Source organism: Erithacus rubecula, assembly GCF_903797595.1.
Source record: "Erithacus rubecula genome assembly, chromosome: 14".
Lineage (NCBI taxonomy): Eukaryota > Metazoa > Chordata > Aves > Passeriformes > Muscicapidae > Erithacus > Erithacus rubecula.
In genome coordinates, this window is record NC_136666.1 from 5127664 (window position 1) to 5145706 (window position 18043).

An 18043-nucleotide genomic window follows, 5' to 3' on the forward strand; every position below is an offset into this window, starting at 1 on the left:
TAATACTCCAAGAAAAATATTTTCCCAAGCAACAGAAGATAGATTTAATCTTTTTGCTTTTCAATGCACTCTCTCTTCTACTTTATTTCATCACATCTTGACCACTCTGAAGCCTTCTGATTCTTCAGAGGAAGGATTAAACATTTACATTTATACTGTGCTGCTTTTCCTCTGAACTCTAGGATTTATGATTCAGTTTCATACCCACAGATAGCAAATTATCTCCAAATGTTCACCAGTGAGTCACTATTAAGAACTACTGAACAAGGTCAATTGACAGTCTTTGATGTTTCCCGTTATTTTAAAAGTTCCTTTTGAATGTTTTGAATTTGAGTCTAAAAATAAAGAAAAAAGAAGGTGTGTCATTATATTAGAGATTTATTTCCTCCTTTTGAACTTAAAACACTTTGGCAGATCTATGGCTCATCCAGGTCATGGCTCACTCACAGATAAGCTACAAGTGCAAATGTACCAAAAACTTTTTTCCTTTAAAATTTCACATCTCATCTTACTGAATTTTTGCAAAATTAAAACTGCTTAATTTCCTCTCTCATGGGAGTTAAAAATATTTGCCAAAATAAGGGAAGGCAATTTGCTTGGTTTAGTACTGTGGAATCTGGATGATGCATCCTGGAACTCGTTTTCTCATTTATATAATGACATATGCTGGGACATAACTGCAACACTGGAGACATGACTTGCACTTACTTTCCAGTAATATAAACTAAGGTGATAAAAAATTCAGAAAGATCAGTAAGTTCTTTAAAAAACTGAACTACTAGTACTGAAAAGATTAAGTTAAACCTATACAATGTAATTAATTTAGAAATTATGATCTCATTTTTTGCCACTTCAATTTCCAGCTTTTTTCCAATGTGATTATCATAATTTAATCTGCACCTAATTAACACCAAACTCGGTATTCTAGAAAAACTATTAATGGTTATTTAGATAGCAGGGCAGCTCTGCATGTGTGTCTGTATCTCAGCTGAGATTACCCCGTGGCAGGGCTGGAAAGTGACAAGTTCAGAGAAGATTTGCTTTTTCCAAAGGGAACACACAGTGACTGCCCCCAACAAACCCCCACACACTGACTGCACTTCCTACTCCTGACCTGCTTCTACTCTTCCAAACTTTCAAAGGGTTCAGCAAAAGGCACATCAATTCCTCCCTGGGCTACTACTGTGGAAATTTTGATGGATGCCTGTACACAGCACAAACTAAACCTGCACTGGATTATGTGGTACTGACACTCCTAATGCTGAAAAGTAATTTATATGGAGTTACTGGGACTCCACAACAAGTTTTAAACCCTAGTTGAAGAATCTTAGTTAAATCATCAGATCCAGCAAACAGAAACAGATCATTACCCAAAGTGGTGGAACTCAGATTACACAGTACTATATTTAAGCACATCATTTAAACTTTTTCCCCTCAGTTAGCTAAAAATAAAGCAAATTTGATAGCTGCCTTATTGCTTTTAAAAAAACCATGAAACCTTAACCTGCATTTTTAAAATTAACATATTTTCCAACAATATGATCCCTGTGACAACTCCACAAACAGAGTCTGCAGGGACCACCAAAGAAACTGGCTTGTTGGGTTGTTTTTAAGTCCTGGGGCGGGCAGTTAGTTTTGCTGTGTGTGACCCCGGGGACTCACCCAGGGGCAGGAATGCCAGGCGGTTGCCAGCCATGGAGAGCTCGTTGAGGCTGGGCAGCTGGCACAGGTGGCGGGGCACAGACCACAGGTGGTTCCTGTCTGCAGTCAGGTACTGCAGCGAAAGGCACATGTGCAGCCGCTCCGGTAACGTCATCAGGCGGTTGGTGGAGATGTCCAGGGTCTGCAGCTCCCGCAGGTCTCCAACCTCTGCACAACAGGCAAGGACAATTGTGAATACCTGCACAAAAACCACTACAACATAACCCTTCACATAAATTAAAATCAAAAGTTCATCAGTGGTGCTGCTTTTCTGTAAGATACTGTTCTATCGATCCACGTTGAGAACTGATACTGATGATTTTCATCATCTTCATGTATCAAAAAGGTTTGGAATATGATGGAGATTATCAGTATCAGTTAGGAACCTTTATCAGTATGTTCAAGTATGAGATCCTTCATAGAACATTCCTGAACTGTGACAATTACTGTCAAAATATCAAGAGTTTTCCTAATCCTTAATCAGAATGAGGGGGGGGGAAAAAAACCCCATCAAACCAAAATGCAAACAAAAAAGCTTGCTGATATTGAGGGTGTTTTGCACAGCCTCAAACTCAGGAAAAGTCAAATGATACTATTTTTTTAATATTGAGGATGAAATGAGTGATTACTTAATATTCTCTTGCAACAAGAGTTACAAACACATGCATAGCACTTCTTGCTTAGTGACAGTCTTTCACCCAGCATACTTGGGAAAAACAGCTCTGTCTTCATGATACAGTTCAGAAGGGCTAGTCTAAATTAGAAAAGATATTTCTTAATAAACAGTGATATTGTTATGTTACATTGTAGGATAGATATTTCACTAAATTCTAATCTACGGTTGCAATAATTACAGCATCTAGTTGTTGGGTTTAAGAATTTAAAAGTAGATTTCGTGTTTCAAATAGTATTGTATAATTTATTTATGTAGGTAATAAACTAAATTCTTAAATGTGTGTAAGACATGATCACACAAGCAGCCTCACTTGTGCAACAGTGTTTTTCCTTGTGTGTGAAACAGGATGCAGGACTGACTGACAAATAGATTCAGAATATTTTAAGCAGCTCTGCAGGTTACCTCATTATTTATTTAGTTATTCTTTTACACTCTAAAAACTGGATAATTCTGTATATTATTTCCCTCAAACAGGAGGAACCCATAACATTTCCCCCCAAACACAGGGAACAGTTTTGCTTTGTTTTTAAATACTTCACAGCAATGGAACCAACTCATGAAGTGCTTGGTGCCCCTAAACTCGCTGCAGTTCTCAGCATCTTGCAAACCCAAATGTACTTTGCTCTCAGCTGAATGAAACCAGCCCTTGCATTTGAGAGCTGCTAAAACAAGATCACTAGAATTTTCTACACTGAAAACACCAGACAATCTACACAATCCACAATCTGTACAATTTACAGCTCTATCACCCAGATTTTTTACAAAGATATAAATAGGGTAACACTGTTTAAGTTAAAGTTAAACAGAACCTGTTGTGCCCTTAAGCTCTCAGCAGCAGGAGCTAGAAAATTCACTGTTCCCTGAGCCCTGAGGTTGCACCTTGTATACTACACACAAAGAAGGAAACAAAACACTGGGCTAACCCAAGCTGTCTTCCACACAATAGGAAAAAGTTCACCTTGGGAGAAACTGCTATAAATGTTACTTTCAAGATTGGAAACATGAAAAGCAAAGAAAGGGAAGTTGTAGTTCAATATTAGAGATTTTCACACAAGTAATCATTAAACAAAATGCATTTGCACGTTTAGAGGGAGTTTCTGCCCACTGCAAACAATCCCAGCAACAACTACAATAAAGACTCAACAACATAGTTTATGCATCCTTTTAGAAATATTACTGACAGAAGCAGCTACTGTATACAGATGATCACATTCTTCAAACCTCTTAGCTTTGATGTCAACAGGAATAAGCTTTACTTGATTTTTTTTTTTTTTACTACAGGATTGAAAACGCCTTTCCAGGCATCAAAATGACAAAAGCAAAATAATCACTACTAAATAGCATAAGACTACTGTGCAAAAAGAACTGCAGCAGATCCCATTTCAAAAGAGTTTTATATTCATTGCAAAGCCATATGCTTGAAAACAGTGACAGGAAAAGAGCCACCTACATTCAGCCAAACCACTGACCACATGCAGTCAATAATAGGCCCAGCTATTTTCATGCACTAACCTTTTTCTCTGCCACTAAAAACAGTTCTCTAGTTCAGTTTAGGTCCAAAATCCCATAAATGTTACGGTTGGCAAAGCTGGCAGAGTTTCAAAGGCATTGCTAGAATGATATGTTTCAAATCTAAGAGGAAATAAAAGTATTCTCACTTTATCCTTCATCCAAAAAACACATACCCAAAACTTCATCCTCTCTACCTTAATCTCCCAATGCATACCAGATGTAAACATCCACTTTCAACATCTAGTGCCACATGTTGCACAAACACCCACCGACCCACAATGAAGTTTAAGACCAAGCCAAACAACAAAGTGCCATCATATTAAAGATATAACCCCCAGACTCCCCACCATAGTGCTCAAAGCTCAGTTTGAAGAACATGCTCAGACACTTACTAATGACACTAAATTGGTGTTCATCTAATTAAAGCAAAGGGAAACAGTTAAGAGGAATAACACAAATATAAACAGTCCATTAATAAGTTTTTCAAGCTTTCAGGTACTAAATACTATTATCCTTGCTTTTAAAGTCCTGCAGCATAAATACTGCAGGAAACCTTGGCTAACAAACATAGTGAAAGACTTGCAAATCTGTCTCTTGCTGTCAGCTCATCAAGCACTAGGATATACCAGAGGTGAACTTTGGAAATTTACAGCAGATCCAGTAAAGAAAATGGCTATTCCCAAACAAAAAGAGCTGACAAAGGGACTTTCAGAGATCCCCCCCAGCACCCCCAAGGGTAAGAAAGAGACAAGCATTATACATCACCATTAGACCACATTGAGGAGTTCCAATTACATTTAAATGAAATTCATAAAAGTGTAATTTAAAATTTATATTAGCTCTAGTATTAACACTATCAAAATCAATGCGGCAGAGCACTGAGCCCCATTCTGCTATCAGAAGCCAGAAAAAACCCAAACTCCTCAGTAGCTCTGCTGCCCCCAGCTCAGAAGGACACAGATTTGTGGAGACAGACAGAGCCCAAACGTGACATTCCCGTGCTGGTTGGTGTCCATCTGCAGGGATTGCTGCTGGCACATGGAGCTGGGCAGTCCCAGATGGTCCCAATGTGCTCGCAGTGCACACACGAGGGGCTGACAGACCGGGAACCCAACACTCCCCGAGCCCTCCTGCAGCCTCTGCGGGGCCGTGCAGCACCACAGAGCCACACACACCTGAACAGACCCCCACACACCCACACAGACCCCACAGACCCACCCAGGCTGCCAGCCTTGGGGAATTCATTTTATCCTTTCCTCCCCGATAATATGCAGATTCAGAAGGGATCACTCAGCTCCAAAACGCAGCCTTTGCATCTGTTGTAAGTGCTCTCCCAACTACTCGGAAAAGTGAACTGTCCTCTTGTGTGTTGGGGTTTTCAACAAAAAGGTGCCAAATAGATCTGTCCCCCAACACAATGAAAAAAGAAATATCAGCATACCTGTAATATTTTTCTTAAAAAAAGTGAAATCTGGAAAGAATTTTAGGAAATGTCCAAAATTATTGACCTTCTAACAAAACTGACTGTGTTTGTATATGTAACCAGCATCAAGAAAAAAAAAACTCTTTCTGATTCAGATGGTTTAAATGCCAGTTTTTAAAATTAATTCCCATGGTTTTACGTGAAGAAAAAAAAAAACCCATCTGGAAATAAGCGGCCTATACAACACAGAGTAATTGCCAAAGGCAATTCAAACTTCCTTAGTCTTTCTGAGGGTACAGGCCTCACCAGCTGCATGACCCAAAAATAACCAACAGTTTTTCTTTACATTTCAAGAGTAATCCCACCTTTCCCTGATGGGCCATAAACCAAAATTTCATCCAAAGATATATGAAACACATACACAGTTGGATTTGAGTGTATGGGAGGAAAGGGTTTACTTTAAACCTGAGTCCTTACATCCCAGTAAAGTTAAAAGGGGGACAGGAAAGGGCTGCAGACCTACCTGCATGAGAATGCACCTCAAAGCAGGATATTAAGGGGAAGTAGAGAACCTACAAGGAATGGAAAAAGGGACTGATCAGCAAAGAGAGCTGGCACTTAGAGGTCAGGCTGCAGAGGTTAAATGCAAACTGCCAGGAGGCCAGGAAAATGGGAACTCACAGACAAACAAATGGTTTCTCAACAAGAAATTAAGAGCAAGAAATGAAGATCTGATGTCAACAAGGAGCAGAAATTAGGAGGACAAACCAAATATTAAATTAGCTTTTTGCACAATTTTTTCCTGTAAGAATAATGCTGTGTATGGGGACAGAGACAGAATACCTCATGGGAACAAGGACAAAGCACTGCAAATTACCACATCCATTACTAAAATGAAATGAGGCTGCTTAAAAAATTTCCATCCCAGAATACTGAAAAAAAAAAAAAAGGGTAATATATCAAAATTGCAGATTCAGCCACGAGGATTCTCAATGAATAGGACATTTTCTGGGATAGCAGCCTACAGTTGGAGAAGAAATATATAACCTGTGTTCAAAAAAGCCCTGTTAATGTAAGCTCAGTGCTCCTCAGCATCTCATAACAACTGTTCTAAGGGGAAAGAGCACCCAAGAGTAACCAGTGACTAGAACATAAATAGAAAACAGAATGGAAATGCAGCCCAGATTTTCTCAGATGTAAATCATGTCATACTGGTTTATATTTCTCTGATGAAATTTCTTGGTTAATGGTAACACATGAGTTTCACACCTCATGGTAAATTACTGGGATGGAAAAAATATTACTAGTGGTGGTGTTCCTCAAGCATCTACTTTGTTTAGACTTCCCATTTTGCACCTGGGTAAAAAATAATATTAGGTTTCGGGTTGCTGTCAGCCCAAGTATTTAAAGTAGTAGTAATGTGGTAGAGAACCAAACTGACATACAGGAGGAAAAGCAAGAATTTCTAGACTTAAGAAATAGAAAGAAAAGTAAGAGAAAATAGTAATAAAAAACAACAGAAAATCATGGTAAGAAGGTGATACAAGTCAGGGCTCTACTTGAAACTGTGAAGGAAGAGAGGGACTGGTTATATTTGTTCCATCCCAAAGGGCAATAGGGCAATTTCTATATGTACAGCCAGCATTTTGTTAGGAGAAGGGAAGGTTGTTAATATTCTTTGTATTGCAGGCAGCAATGATGGTCTTGTTGTTCTCATACAAACCTTTAACACTCTGCTACCCAAGAATTCTAACAGAAGGTGATGGATCCTCTGTATTTCAAAGCTGCAGCTCAGGAATAAGAAATTTCTGCTTCCCATGGAGGGATGTTTTCCAGCTTGTGGTATCAGAGGGACAATTTCTTATGAACAGTTACAAAATGGAGCACTGTGAGCCTGGCTGTGACTGTGAGCTCCCACAGCCCAGGATTGTGAGCCCAGCCTTTCCTCCCTATCCCAGGCTCTAAAATGAATGGTGATTCCTCCAGAAACTGAACAGGAGGTGCTAGAAGGGGCCACCCTACTTCACCCTTGAAATAATGTTTTAATCAACTTCCATGGACCTAAGCACAAGATGCATTTCCTTATTAGACCGGTAAAACCACACACCAGTGAGGAAAAGTGTTTGAAATCTTCCAAACTTAACAAAACTTGCTACCTGTCCCACTAGAAAAAAAATCGAAGTCTATACATGCTATGAATCTGAAGTGGATACTATTATCAATTGAAAACTGTAACAGGCAGGAAGTGTAAGTTTAAATTGCTGAGAGCTTCATGGAGAAGATCTCCTTTAGATCTGCTATGGGATGTCTCAGGAGGACTTAAACAGACTTTAAGATGGTTAAAACAAATTAAATAGCCTATTATATATTACATTACATTTACTGTCCTATCAGTTCACATTTCATAGCCTATAAAAATTAAATTTTCTAGCACAAATTGACACTTAAGGTAGACCTGTGCCATCTTCAAACAAGGAAGTTTAACCATAACTAAAATTGGTATCATTAGATTTAAGGACAATGAAAGGGGCAGGCAAATTGAATCCCATTTACATTTTGACACTGCTGCATGCAGCTCTTTTTCTGTACTGTTGGAGAGAGAGCTTGAAAAGTATTCTGTTTCTCAAGTCTAATACACCTGAAGATGACTTTCCTTGAATTTTTCCCATATAGGCTAATAATTGCTTAGTTTTTTAAAGGAAGAAAAAAAAGATGAGGTACTGGAAGAGATCTTGTGATACTGCAGCAACTACTTTATGAATTACTCACTTTTAAATAAGGTGCTCAGTGAGTTCAAACCCATAAAAAATTCTACAGAAGAAAAAAGCCTCTATCCCAGCTGATCAAACTTCAATCTATTAATTTCAAAGCAATACTTATGACTGCATTTCACACTAATATTCTGGCAGCAAAGAACAGGGGAAAAGATTTTTCGGGGGCAGGACAGTCTTTGTGAATGAACATAGTCATGTAACACCCCTCAAAGCTGTTCCTAACTCTTGGTTTCACCTACTTCAGCCATAAACTACATTGACTCTTCTCCAAAACACTTAAGAAGCAGACAAAGCCCAAAACCAAGTGAAAAATACATACTTCTACTGAACATACCAAAATAGAATCTTTTTTCCCCTCAACCTTGCTAAATGTCACATGCAAACTTAGTACCAATCCTTATTTATTTTGTGCCATCATTCACAAGCGAAGGTGAGAAAAGTGGCTCCATAAAGTCCAACCTTGCTAAACAGTAATTTTAGGTCAGCTAAAAATGGCTGAAAATAGACATCAGGTATGAGGGTCTCATTAAGTCAAATTCTTCCAAAGGTCAGTGGTTCCCCATCTTACACCACAATTAAACTTCAGTTAACACAACTGGCAGCTGTCTGAATGCCATGGGCCCAGCACTCTGTGCTTTCCTCAGCACACACACAGAGCACAGACCCACAGTGGTTATTAGCCTGTATTTCCTCTCAGTGCAGGTCTGGAATTACATTTTTGTCCACAATTTGATGGTTTCAATGAGAACAGTTAGAATAAACCAGATGATAAAAATATCAGAAATTATCACACACGAGAAAAGTGGAAAAGGTGGGAGGAAGGGCAAGAGGAACAAGGAGAGGAAAAAATTGTTTATGCACAAAGGTAACTCAAGGCCATGAAATTATCAGGTTTGCTGTTTTCTTGGTTTGGGGTTTTTTGTTTGTTTGGTTGGTTTGTTTTTTCAGAAGACAACCTATCCTTTCATTTTGCTCTAGTGTGCTCTGCCTATTTGACTACCCCACAGGAAGGTACTGTTGCTACAAAAACAAGTTAGAGAAATTACTGTATTAATGTTATTCTATGGTTTTATTAAATGATATCTCAAATTTTGAATAGAGTGGCCAAAATTAAGTACAAAGAGTCAGAACGATACTTTATCAAGTAAATTGCATGAAAAATTCCGCTAGCACTCTACAGATAAAGTCTCTTATTTAAGGAGTTTTTCTAATGTCTTTCTGTTAAGGAGCAGCTGTTTTCCTTTTTCTGGGTGGTATGAACATAAACAAAAGTGACATGAATAAAGCATGAGACCTGTTATGTTTCTCTTGTTTTGTTTATGTCTGACTATCTTCACTGCTGCACATCGTCCAGCATTCACTGTGCACTAATATCAATACATGGAAAGGGTAGGGGGGAGCCTTCCAGAAAAACTTTGTGCATAAAATACAGAGCTGATGATTTGAACTCAACAATGCTGGACAGCTGAAGATGGCTCCTTAAAAACAAACCAGTACTGAAACCAAGGCAAACAAAAGGAGCATCCTAAGGAGAGATTAAGAACAGCTCAGGAAGCCACAGAGACAGGGCTAGTCTTGGATGTAAATTCTAGGACAGCTTTTTCCTTTCTTCTTCCAAGGAACAACTTGAGATCAACACAACAGAGTGGTCTCTGACAAACACAGATTAGTGGCTTCTAACCCATTACAGCACTGGTGTCTAAATAATCCACACAAAGACCAATCTGTTGTGACTGTTGCTATCAACTGTTTCCAACCAACTCACAACAGACACATCTTTCTTCTTCTTGAGGTTAGTTAAGGTTTTTTTCTTCCTTTCCACTAAATGCATAACAAAAGCAATAGGTCCAGACTCAATTTTCATTTTTCAGTGGAAAGTACTGTTGTATCAAGGCAAGTTATGGCTCACTCATTGTACTACTAGGAGACACCACAGAACACCCTTCCCTGAGGGTCAGATTTGGCCTTCATAACAAAAAGATGAAACTATAAATTGTGTGGGATAAGGAGAAGAATCAAAAGGAGATCTTTAGCTTGGAGCCACATTTACAGCAGCAGAGTCACCATATTTGTTTTTTAAATGAATGCTACTGGATGGGACTGTCTTAAATCCTATGAAAATAAGAGTTCTTCCAGGCCACTGGCAATTCCTCCAAATTGCATCAGTAATTACTGGGGAGGGACTGGCTAAATGTTACAGGAAATAGTCCCACTACAACAGACATGGAAACTATAGATCCAGATGTCCTTTTCTTGCAGAAGCACCAGGAGATTCTCTTGCTCCTCCTCACTGTCTGAACTGTTTCTGCTGGACTCAGCAGCCTGGAGAATTCACCAGCCAAGAAGAGGAGGCAGCAGATGCTATAAAGACATGCTTACTTTTTGAAAATCGTATGGACCAACTACTAACAGTTTTAAACTAAGATTATCAATAAAAAAGAAGACATTTGACTTCAAGCAATGCTAGCATTGTCCTGATTTTATAAGGGCTGAGAGGAACCATAAGCCCAGTCTTAATCAGTGACAGTTTCTGCTGTTTAGTGTTTCAAATCAGCACAAAGTAGACAAGTACAGCTTGCAATTACACTCCAACCCCCCCACTCAAGTAATTCTGAATTGCATTCCTTTACCTACACAAAGAAATGGTCTTAGTTCATAAAGCTCTCAAATGTTAAATAATTACCAACTAGAGTACATTTGCACTTGCTTGGCATCAAAGCCTTCCATCTAGAATGACAATTTAATGCAGATTTGGACAATGCTAAGGTAAACACAGGTCTTTATTTTAAATACCACTGCAATCACATTAAGTTAACTGAAATGCAGGTATCAAATTCTGTGTGTGTGACATGAACCACAGGAAGGTTAATCTCACATCATACCTCGAGTTCTACACATTCTCTTTACAGGCTTTTTCCATTTAGATTTAGTGTTGGTAAATGATGCGTTTTATTTTGCCTCAATTCATTTAATAGAGCAGCTGAGTAAAAACAAGGATGTCAATAACAAGTAATAATTTAACTCTCTCACAGTTGTATGCAGAAAACTAAATTATACTCAGTCAATATGGTCAAAATGGAAATCGATATATTATAAATTTTTTCTATTGCAAGCATTAACAGTTTGTGTTTGTTCCCTTTCAAAGACTGAATGACTTTGCTCTCCAAGCTTCCCTGAGCACTCAATCCCTACTAGTAAATTGCATTTGCTTAATGCACAAGTAAAATCAACTACCTGTTAATACTGCTAATCACTGTACATAGGTTAGGGAGAGCTTAGGGAAAGAAAAGAAAAAAAGCCAAAGGAAACCAAAGAGACAAAAGTACATTCATAGATAATTTTATTTATAAAGACTTCAGAGTTTATGGGGAAAGCAAGTTAACTTTTAACACCCAACTCTAGAAACTGTAAAAAAAAAATAAGCTTCAAGAGCTACTTTCCTTCTGTCACAAATGTTAATTTAGTGCAACCAAAAAAACCAAAAAAAATCCTCACAAATTTCAAATTAGTAAGAGGTTTTACATTAGCAAATTAGTTTAGTTAGGATTAACAGATAAATTTATTTTAAAACAATGTCAGTAAAGGCAGTAAGCAGGGATATAATACCCCTGAAAAGCTGGTTTTGCTTGTATGGATAACCTGAACTTGTCTTAGGACCCTCCCAAAATAACTCACTGCAGCAAAACAAAGTTAGAGCTCATTGGCAGTCCAGCACACTGAAATCAATAAGGTCTTTCTGAGGTAAACCTGGAAACTGCAAACCAGTCACCACCATTTCTTTTTTCACACATTTACACACTGATGAAAAATTTCAGAGAAAAAACACCTGCAGTTCAGTATCTGTTCAAAGCTGAGGTTCTCTGAAAGCCTGACTAAACACCCCTGAACAGATTGTTGATATCAAAGAAGTTCTCATACTACAGAAAGCTCAACAGCATCTGTATGGGAAACATCTTTCTCAAAATACATCTCCACCTCTGAGGTTTGGTCTCAGCCTTATCAATACACATCTGTCTTAACCAGTGTGAACAGCTATTGGCAAACATTTATGAGAGACGCCCTTCAAACTCCCTTGAAGTTCAGTTTTACTTCTGGGTAACAGCTCTAACCCAAAGACTTTTACAAGTATTTTAAAGAGCATCTGTTTTGAAGTTGCAGAAGCGAGAGGTTCATATATCTCACATGTGTTTGAGCCAGGCAATCAGTAAGGACTTATCTTTACAATCAGATCATCAGCAAAAGAATTCAGTGATGAAAGATGGGTTACAAACCAACTTTTTCTGCAATTCCTTTACTTAGGAAGCAGGTCTGAGATTAGGCACTATACTATTACTCGAGTTGAGGTTTCTCAGAGTATGTCCTCAGTATCAAGTGGTTTCTGTAAGAACAGTCAGAGGAAAAGACTTACTAGAAGTGCCATCCTGCTGCTCTCCCGATGGAGACAGGCTGATACACGCATTGCGCAACGCGGAGAATCCGCCCCGTCACCGCCCCGGGTGCCGCTCAGAACCGGACTGCTGCCAGCCCCAACACGGAAAAACCCTCCTATCAAATTCCAAAGAGGAGCCTTTGCCGTGCTTTCAGCAGGGCACTCGGCATGTTGAGGGAAGAAGTACCAAAAGGAGGGGAATGACACCTTTAAAAAAGTTACAGTAACTTCGTGAATTTTCTTTTGTTGTAGATTTTTTTCTTTAATAAGAATAAAGATAAAAGATCCTAAGGATTCCTTTTTGGGTTAGGTTGGGCTTTTTCTAAAGCACAAAAGCAAACTAAATCCCCCACAATACATTAACACACTTTATCATAACAAGCACTACAGTGTCTATATGAATTTTCACCAGTCCTGATGACAGTTGCAAGGCAAAGCAGCCAGACAAGCAACGAGCCATCACACTTTCTCATTTACCAAGATTATCAGAGATGCCACCAAGAATTTTGGGGGTGGGAGGGGATTTGCCAGAGCTATGAACAGAGTAATGATCTATTAAGCTTTAGCGCCTACTCTGATAACCCATAAAATTAAAACAAGTAGAAATGTTAGGTTTTATAGTCTTTACGGATTTCTAGATACATTTATGTAACTAACACCTTCAAACACTCCAAGCAAGAATAACCCGAAGTACATCCCTGCAAAAGGTAATTTCTGGTAGTCTGTTTTTCTACATCTTAGATTTAACTCCACAGGAATAAGATTGACCAAAAGCAACAAAAGACCCTCTGCTTCTTCCCCTCATTTGTTATGCAGACAGTAAACTCATATAAAACAAACAAATGGAATAATGACTGAATTCAAACACAACTGTAGCCACTTACAGACTGATTTTTATTTTTTCTGTGGTATATAACTGCGTCTCAGAGTCCTTCCCATAGATTTCAAACCCAAGTTTTCAAACAATCAAAATGCAAAAACAAATAATTCTATTTGACCTTCATTATTTAGGTCTATGTGCCAGGTCTAATCAGTTCTCACGAGCACATTCCACTTCTTAAAAACAGACTGTAGGAATACATTTTTCAAACTAAAAGGAACACAACGCATTGTTTTGATGCTGCAGCCTGAAGCCCTTTAAGTGAGTTTTATCAAAGTATATTCTATCACTGATCAAAGCAGCAATGACAACTTAATGTTCTCTAAAGTTATATATTGCTGTATAAACTTCCCACTTTTGTCTTGTGGCCCCTAGCTCAGCATGACATTGGGGGGACATTCAAAGGTCAGGAGACTTTCTTTCCAAAGCCCTCGGTTCTTAAGTGGCAGTTCTATCCATGGCAGGAGTGGGGAGAGGAATTCCATCAGGGCTCTGTTCCCATATACCCTAAAAACTTCAGGTTCTCATTTCTTCTGTCAGATGTTTGAATGACAAGTTGGTGTATTACTGTATCAACTATCTGTCTGTCTAGCAGCATTTCCACATCACCCTATTACTCATTTTATTGTCATCTCAAGACCCTTTCTCACACTAGTATTAAAATCAATATTTAATCTTAAATTTCTTTCAATTTATTGCTTAGTATATACCACGTAACTAGCTTTTAAAAGCAACATCTGGAAGTTACTTGGATATGCAAGTCTTTCCCTTTAAAAAAAAATATCTGTATTTTAACAATTCACTGAGAAATCTCAAATTGAGTTTACTAGAAAAATGTTATGCAATTTTATGTTTAATGAACTGTGTTGAAATGAGTTGTGCTTAAGACTCCTTATTTAATAAAGAGGCATAAGAACATGCAACATAACTACCACGTTTCTACAGTCATATTAAGACCTCCAACATCTTCACAGAGTTTTAAACTTCAGATGAATGGTTGTCAGGATTACTTAAAGCACTCTCAACATCTTCAAAATTCCTGCCTACCCCCACAAACAAGAGAAAAACCCCTGGAGGAAGGAGGCTTACAGTCACTTGAGAAATCAAGGACTGCTGCGCAGAAAAACGAGCCAGGATTTGAGAGGCAGCACCAAATCTCTGAACAATAGAGAATCCAGTTAAATCTGCTCCCATCCTCTCAGGAATTCGAGAACCATCCAAATACCCCCATTAGAAGCAGCTCCAACTCCTTTATCTCCTATCTGAGAGCCCTGGAGGGGAACAGCTACGGGGAAAGCCCATGGCCCAGAGCTCAGCAACAGACATGTCCGTGCAAGGATTCTGATTTTCAGGAGCATTGCTAAGCCAGAAGCTCAACAGGCTTGGGAGCACCACCGGCAATAATTAGTTTGGCTCTTCCTGCTCCATCCTGGTTTCACCTACACCTCACCAGGTTTCTTAGAAGCTCCTCTTCAAAGGAAGGAAGGAACGGGAGGGACTGGAGGGGATAATTCTGTGAGTTTGGTGCATAGAAACCTTTCACTAAGATCTCACGTGAAACAGAAGGGAACAAATGGCAGCATTGGCTCATTCTCAGAATCGTTTCAAAATGAAAAACCTGGGGATCTGGGATTTGGAATAGAGAATAAAATCAGAATTGAAAATTAAAAAATCGGGGAACAAGAAGTCACAGGCAGCCTCACACAGACACAGTGTTACCCTCTACAATCAGGTTTGTTCAACCATCTATTAATAAAGTCATTAGTGATCAGAACTCAGGTGGTGTCATTCTGAGATGTCTCTGTCCAGACAGGTGATGCCACCATAACTGTCACTACAATTTGGCAGCCAGGAAGAACTGCCACATAAAAAGGGAACATTTACAGGTCAGGCTCTGCCCAGATCATACAAAGAATTCCAACAAAACAAGGATGTCTGAGACACTGATGTACAGCACCCTGCTCCCAGACACTCCTGGATCTATTAATGAACACAGTAATTACATCAGCATACTGCTCATGTTTAAATACAGTCAAAACTCAATCAGACACTTTTTTTTTTTCAAGTTAAAGCACCACCAAAGCTAGAGGCCAAAAAAAAGTGTGATTGAGCCAAAATCATAATCTTGCTAATATGTGCAAGAAAGAAGAAAAAAAAATCAAAATCAATGAAGTTGTTACAATTTGGAGTGACCTTTAAGTATAATAAAACTAATATTAGAAAACTCAAAACATGTGGTCATTACCTTGTGCTACAATAGGATTTTAGGCTTCCAGTTATTGAAATGAAGCCTCAATCCCAAGTTCAGTTTCTGCCTGATCTTTTTTTCTGATATTGAATGACCACAGAAGTTAAAATCTGTTTTATAAAATTGCAGGTACTTGAAAATATAATGCACTGAACCATATCACAATTTTATTTTTTTTAAACTAAGCCCATGCTCACTAAACGAGCCTAATTTCTAAATACTTTTGCAGTGATTGCACTAAATTAGAATAGCAAATTTTATGATGGAATTTTCTAGTCCAATAAGCCTGGTACACAAGCAATATTTGAATCCTTAATTTAAATGTTACAATGAGAGACGCTGATGGCTTCCTCCAACTGGTTCCCATTAGTTTTCAGATTACTGAATTACAACACATACATACTCAGCACATGCATTTCTGAGGACCTGCTGTGCATCACCAGGATGAGGAATACCAGGAATACCGCAGGCCATTGTTGAAAGATACTTTTGTTGGATTTTTTTGCTTCTTAACGTCATTTCTGCTACAGTTACGGGAAATATTTCAGTTCCAATGCACCCAATAGAAGCCCATCTGGAAGAAGTGTTGGAACAAAAGCCTATATTGGAACAACATTTTAAACCATAAAATATAGGTCTGGAATTTTTCTGACTATGTTTATACTATTTTTGTTACCAGCATCCAGTGACATTATGAACCTTCCGTGGTACACTGAAAAGTGTACAATAGTAACAAAGAGGCTTTTAAAAGCCCCTCAACAGGGGGAAGTGGAAAAGAAAATAACACTAAGAAGGGGTAAGCAGACAAAGAGAGAACAGTGAGCAGCTCTATGCACAGATGACTCATTCTGATATTCTATACAGGTGAGGGTATACAGGAAAAACTTCAGTTAACAAAATTTTCCAGGAATTTAGTGGAATTCTTTTATTCTCTGTCTTCACTTCCCTCCCCATAAATTTCAAGCACTCAGAAGTACTAGTAGTCCTCCTGAGATTTTAACCCGAACCAAATGTTTGAGCAAGGCAGACTGTTATAAAATCTCAAGCAACCAACATCCTTTAATTAAATAGGTACCACTGTGTTTGGACGTGCATGGAAGTTAATCCATAAGGAACACCAGCTGTACAGTACACTGCCCTGTGTTTTGGTCACCTCTAGGCAGTCTCCAAGTCCAACCCCAATCATTTCCCATCCACGTTGCCATTTTGTTCCAAACTCCTCCCTGATGTAATTTCATATGGGAAACTGTTCTCAAAAAAAAAAAATTCAGTCCTTACAGGCTGCCGGGATAGGGCTATATTGGAGTTTATACAAAACCAAAACATTTAAAATATTTTCCTCCTAGAAATCTAAGGAATGACTTATGAGATACTATCAGGTGTTTTTACTGTGCTTCTGGATTAATACAGCACAATTACCAAAGCCTTAGTAATCCTGATGTGAAAAACACAATACAGTAACAGGCAAGCGTGGGTCAGTTTTGCACTGATTTAGGGAAAAAAGTAATAATTAATTGTTGTTGAATTAAGAGGTAATGTAAAGCTTAGTAGTCTAACCCTTGGTTTTATATAGCAAACTGAAGCTAGAATTGAATGATTAAACAGAGCATTTATTTTACAGATGTGTGCAAAGAAAACCTTGTTTTTAATAATCAGGCATCAACCCCTTCATAGAAAACAACATATTATTACAATAATTACTATATTTTTATTTCGAGGCCATGCTCCTTTAAATAGTCACATACTTCCAGAGTGCAAAGCTCATGTAACCTAATCTGTGTTTTCCTCAAATCCCCACAAGTCCATTTACTTAAAAACACCACGCTCCTGGATGGGTGCCTGGCGTACCAAACCTGTCCCGTCGTGCATATTTTTATCCATGTTACTAAATTAGGAAAGCAGAGTGGACTAAGGTTATGCCAACTTGGAGAAAAGAAAAGGGTCTGCATCAGTTTGTGCCTTTGCTTTTAAATTCACAATCATTATTAAAAAAATTTGAACTTTATTAAATATCAAAGCAATCTGCCCTAACCAGAGACAGTAATAAATCAGAAGGGAAATCTGGGGAGAGCAGGTAAGAAGCCAAATTTATTCCTCTGATTTTGAAGCCTCTAAATCAAAATGTGGAACACAAGTTCAAAAAAATGAGTTAAGACCACATATTTTCATGCCAGGATCTAGAGTAAGAATAGAATTACTGGCACGCTGTACCCATCAGTGGAAATCTACTGTGAAAAGAAGGGAGGGAAGAAGTCATGTTTACATGCCTTTAATTAAGATTTACTGAAATGCCTTATATTGAGCTCTATTCAGAATTCTAAGCTGGGTATTCAAGAAGCCTTTACCAGTCAAATATTGGTATGAATAGTAAATACAGATATTGTACTTTACAGCAACATT

The 18043-nt window shown here is 38.3% G+C and overlaps 1 protein-coding gene across 6 annotated transcripts in view; it reads right to left on the minus strand.

Annotated features, from left to right (window-relative positions):
• The window catches only part of LRRC28 (leucine rich repeat containing 28), a 51580-nt gene that overhangs the window by 17998 nt on the left and 15539 nt on the right, over positions 1 to 18043 (minus strand). For 4 of the 6 annotated variants that reach the window (XR_013775807.1, XR_013775808.1, XM_079317618.1 and 1 more), the window contains one exon: positions 1663 to 1869. Coding sequence is in view for 4 of the 6 variants with exons in the window: in XM_079317618.1 (XP_079173744.1) it covers positions 1663 to 1869 (207 nt within the window). In the remaining 2 variants the exon portion in view is untranslated. Of the gene's footprint in view, positions 1 to 1662; positions 1870 to 3889; positions 3986 to 5835; positions 5885 to 18043 lie in introns of those variants that run through there. The other 2 variants (XM_079317620.1, XM_079317621.1) reach the window with 2 other exon arrangements.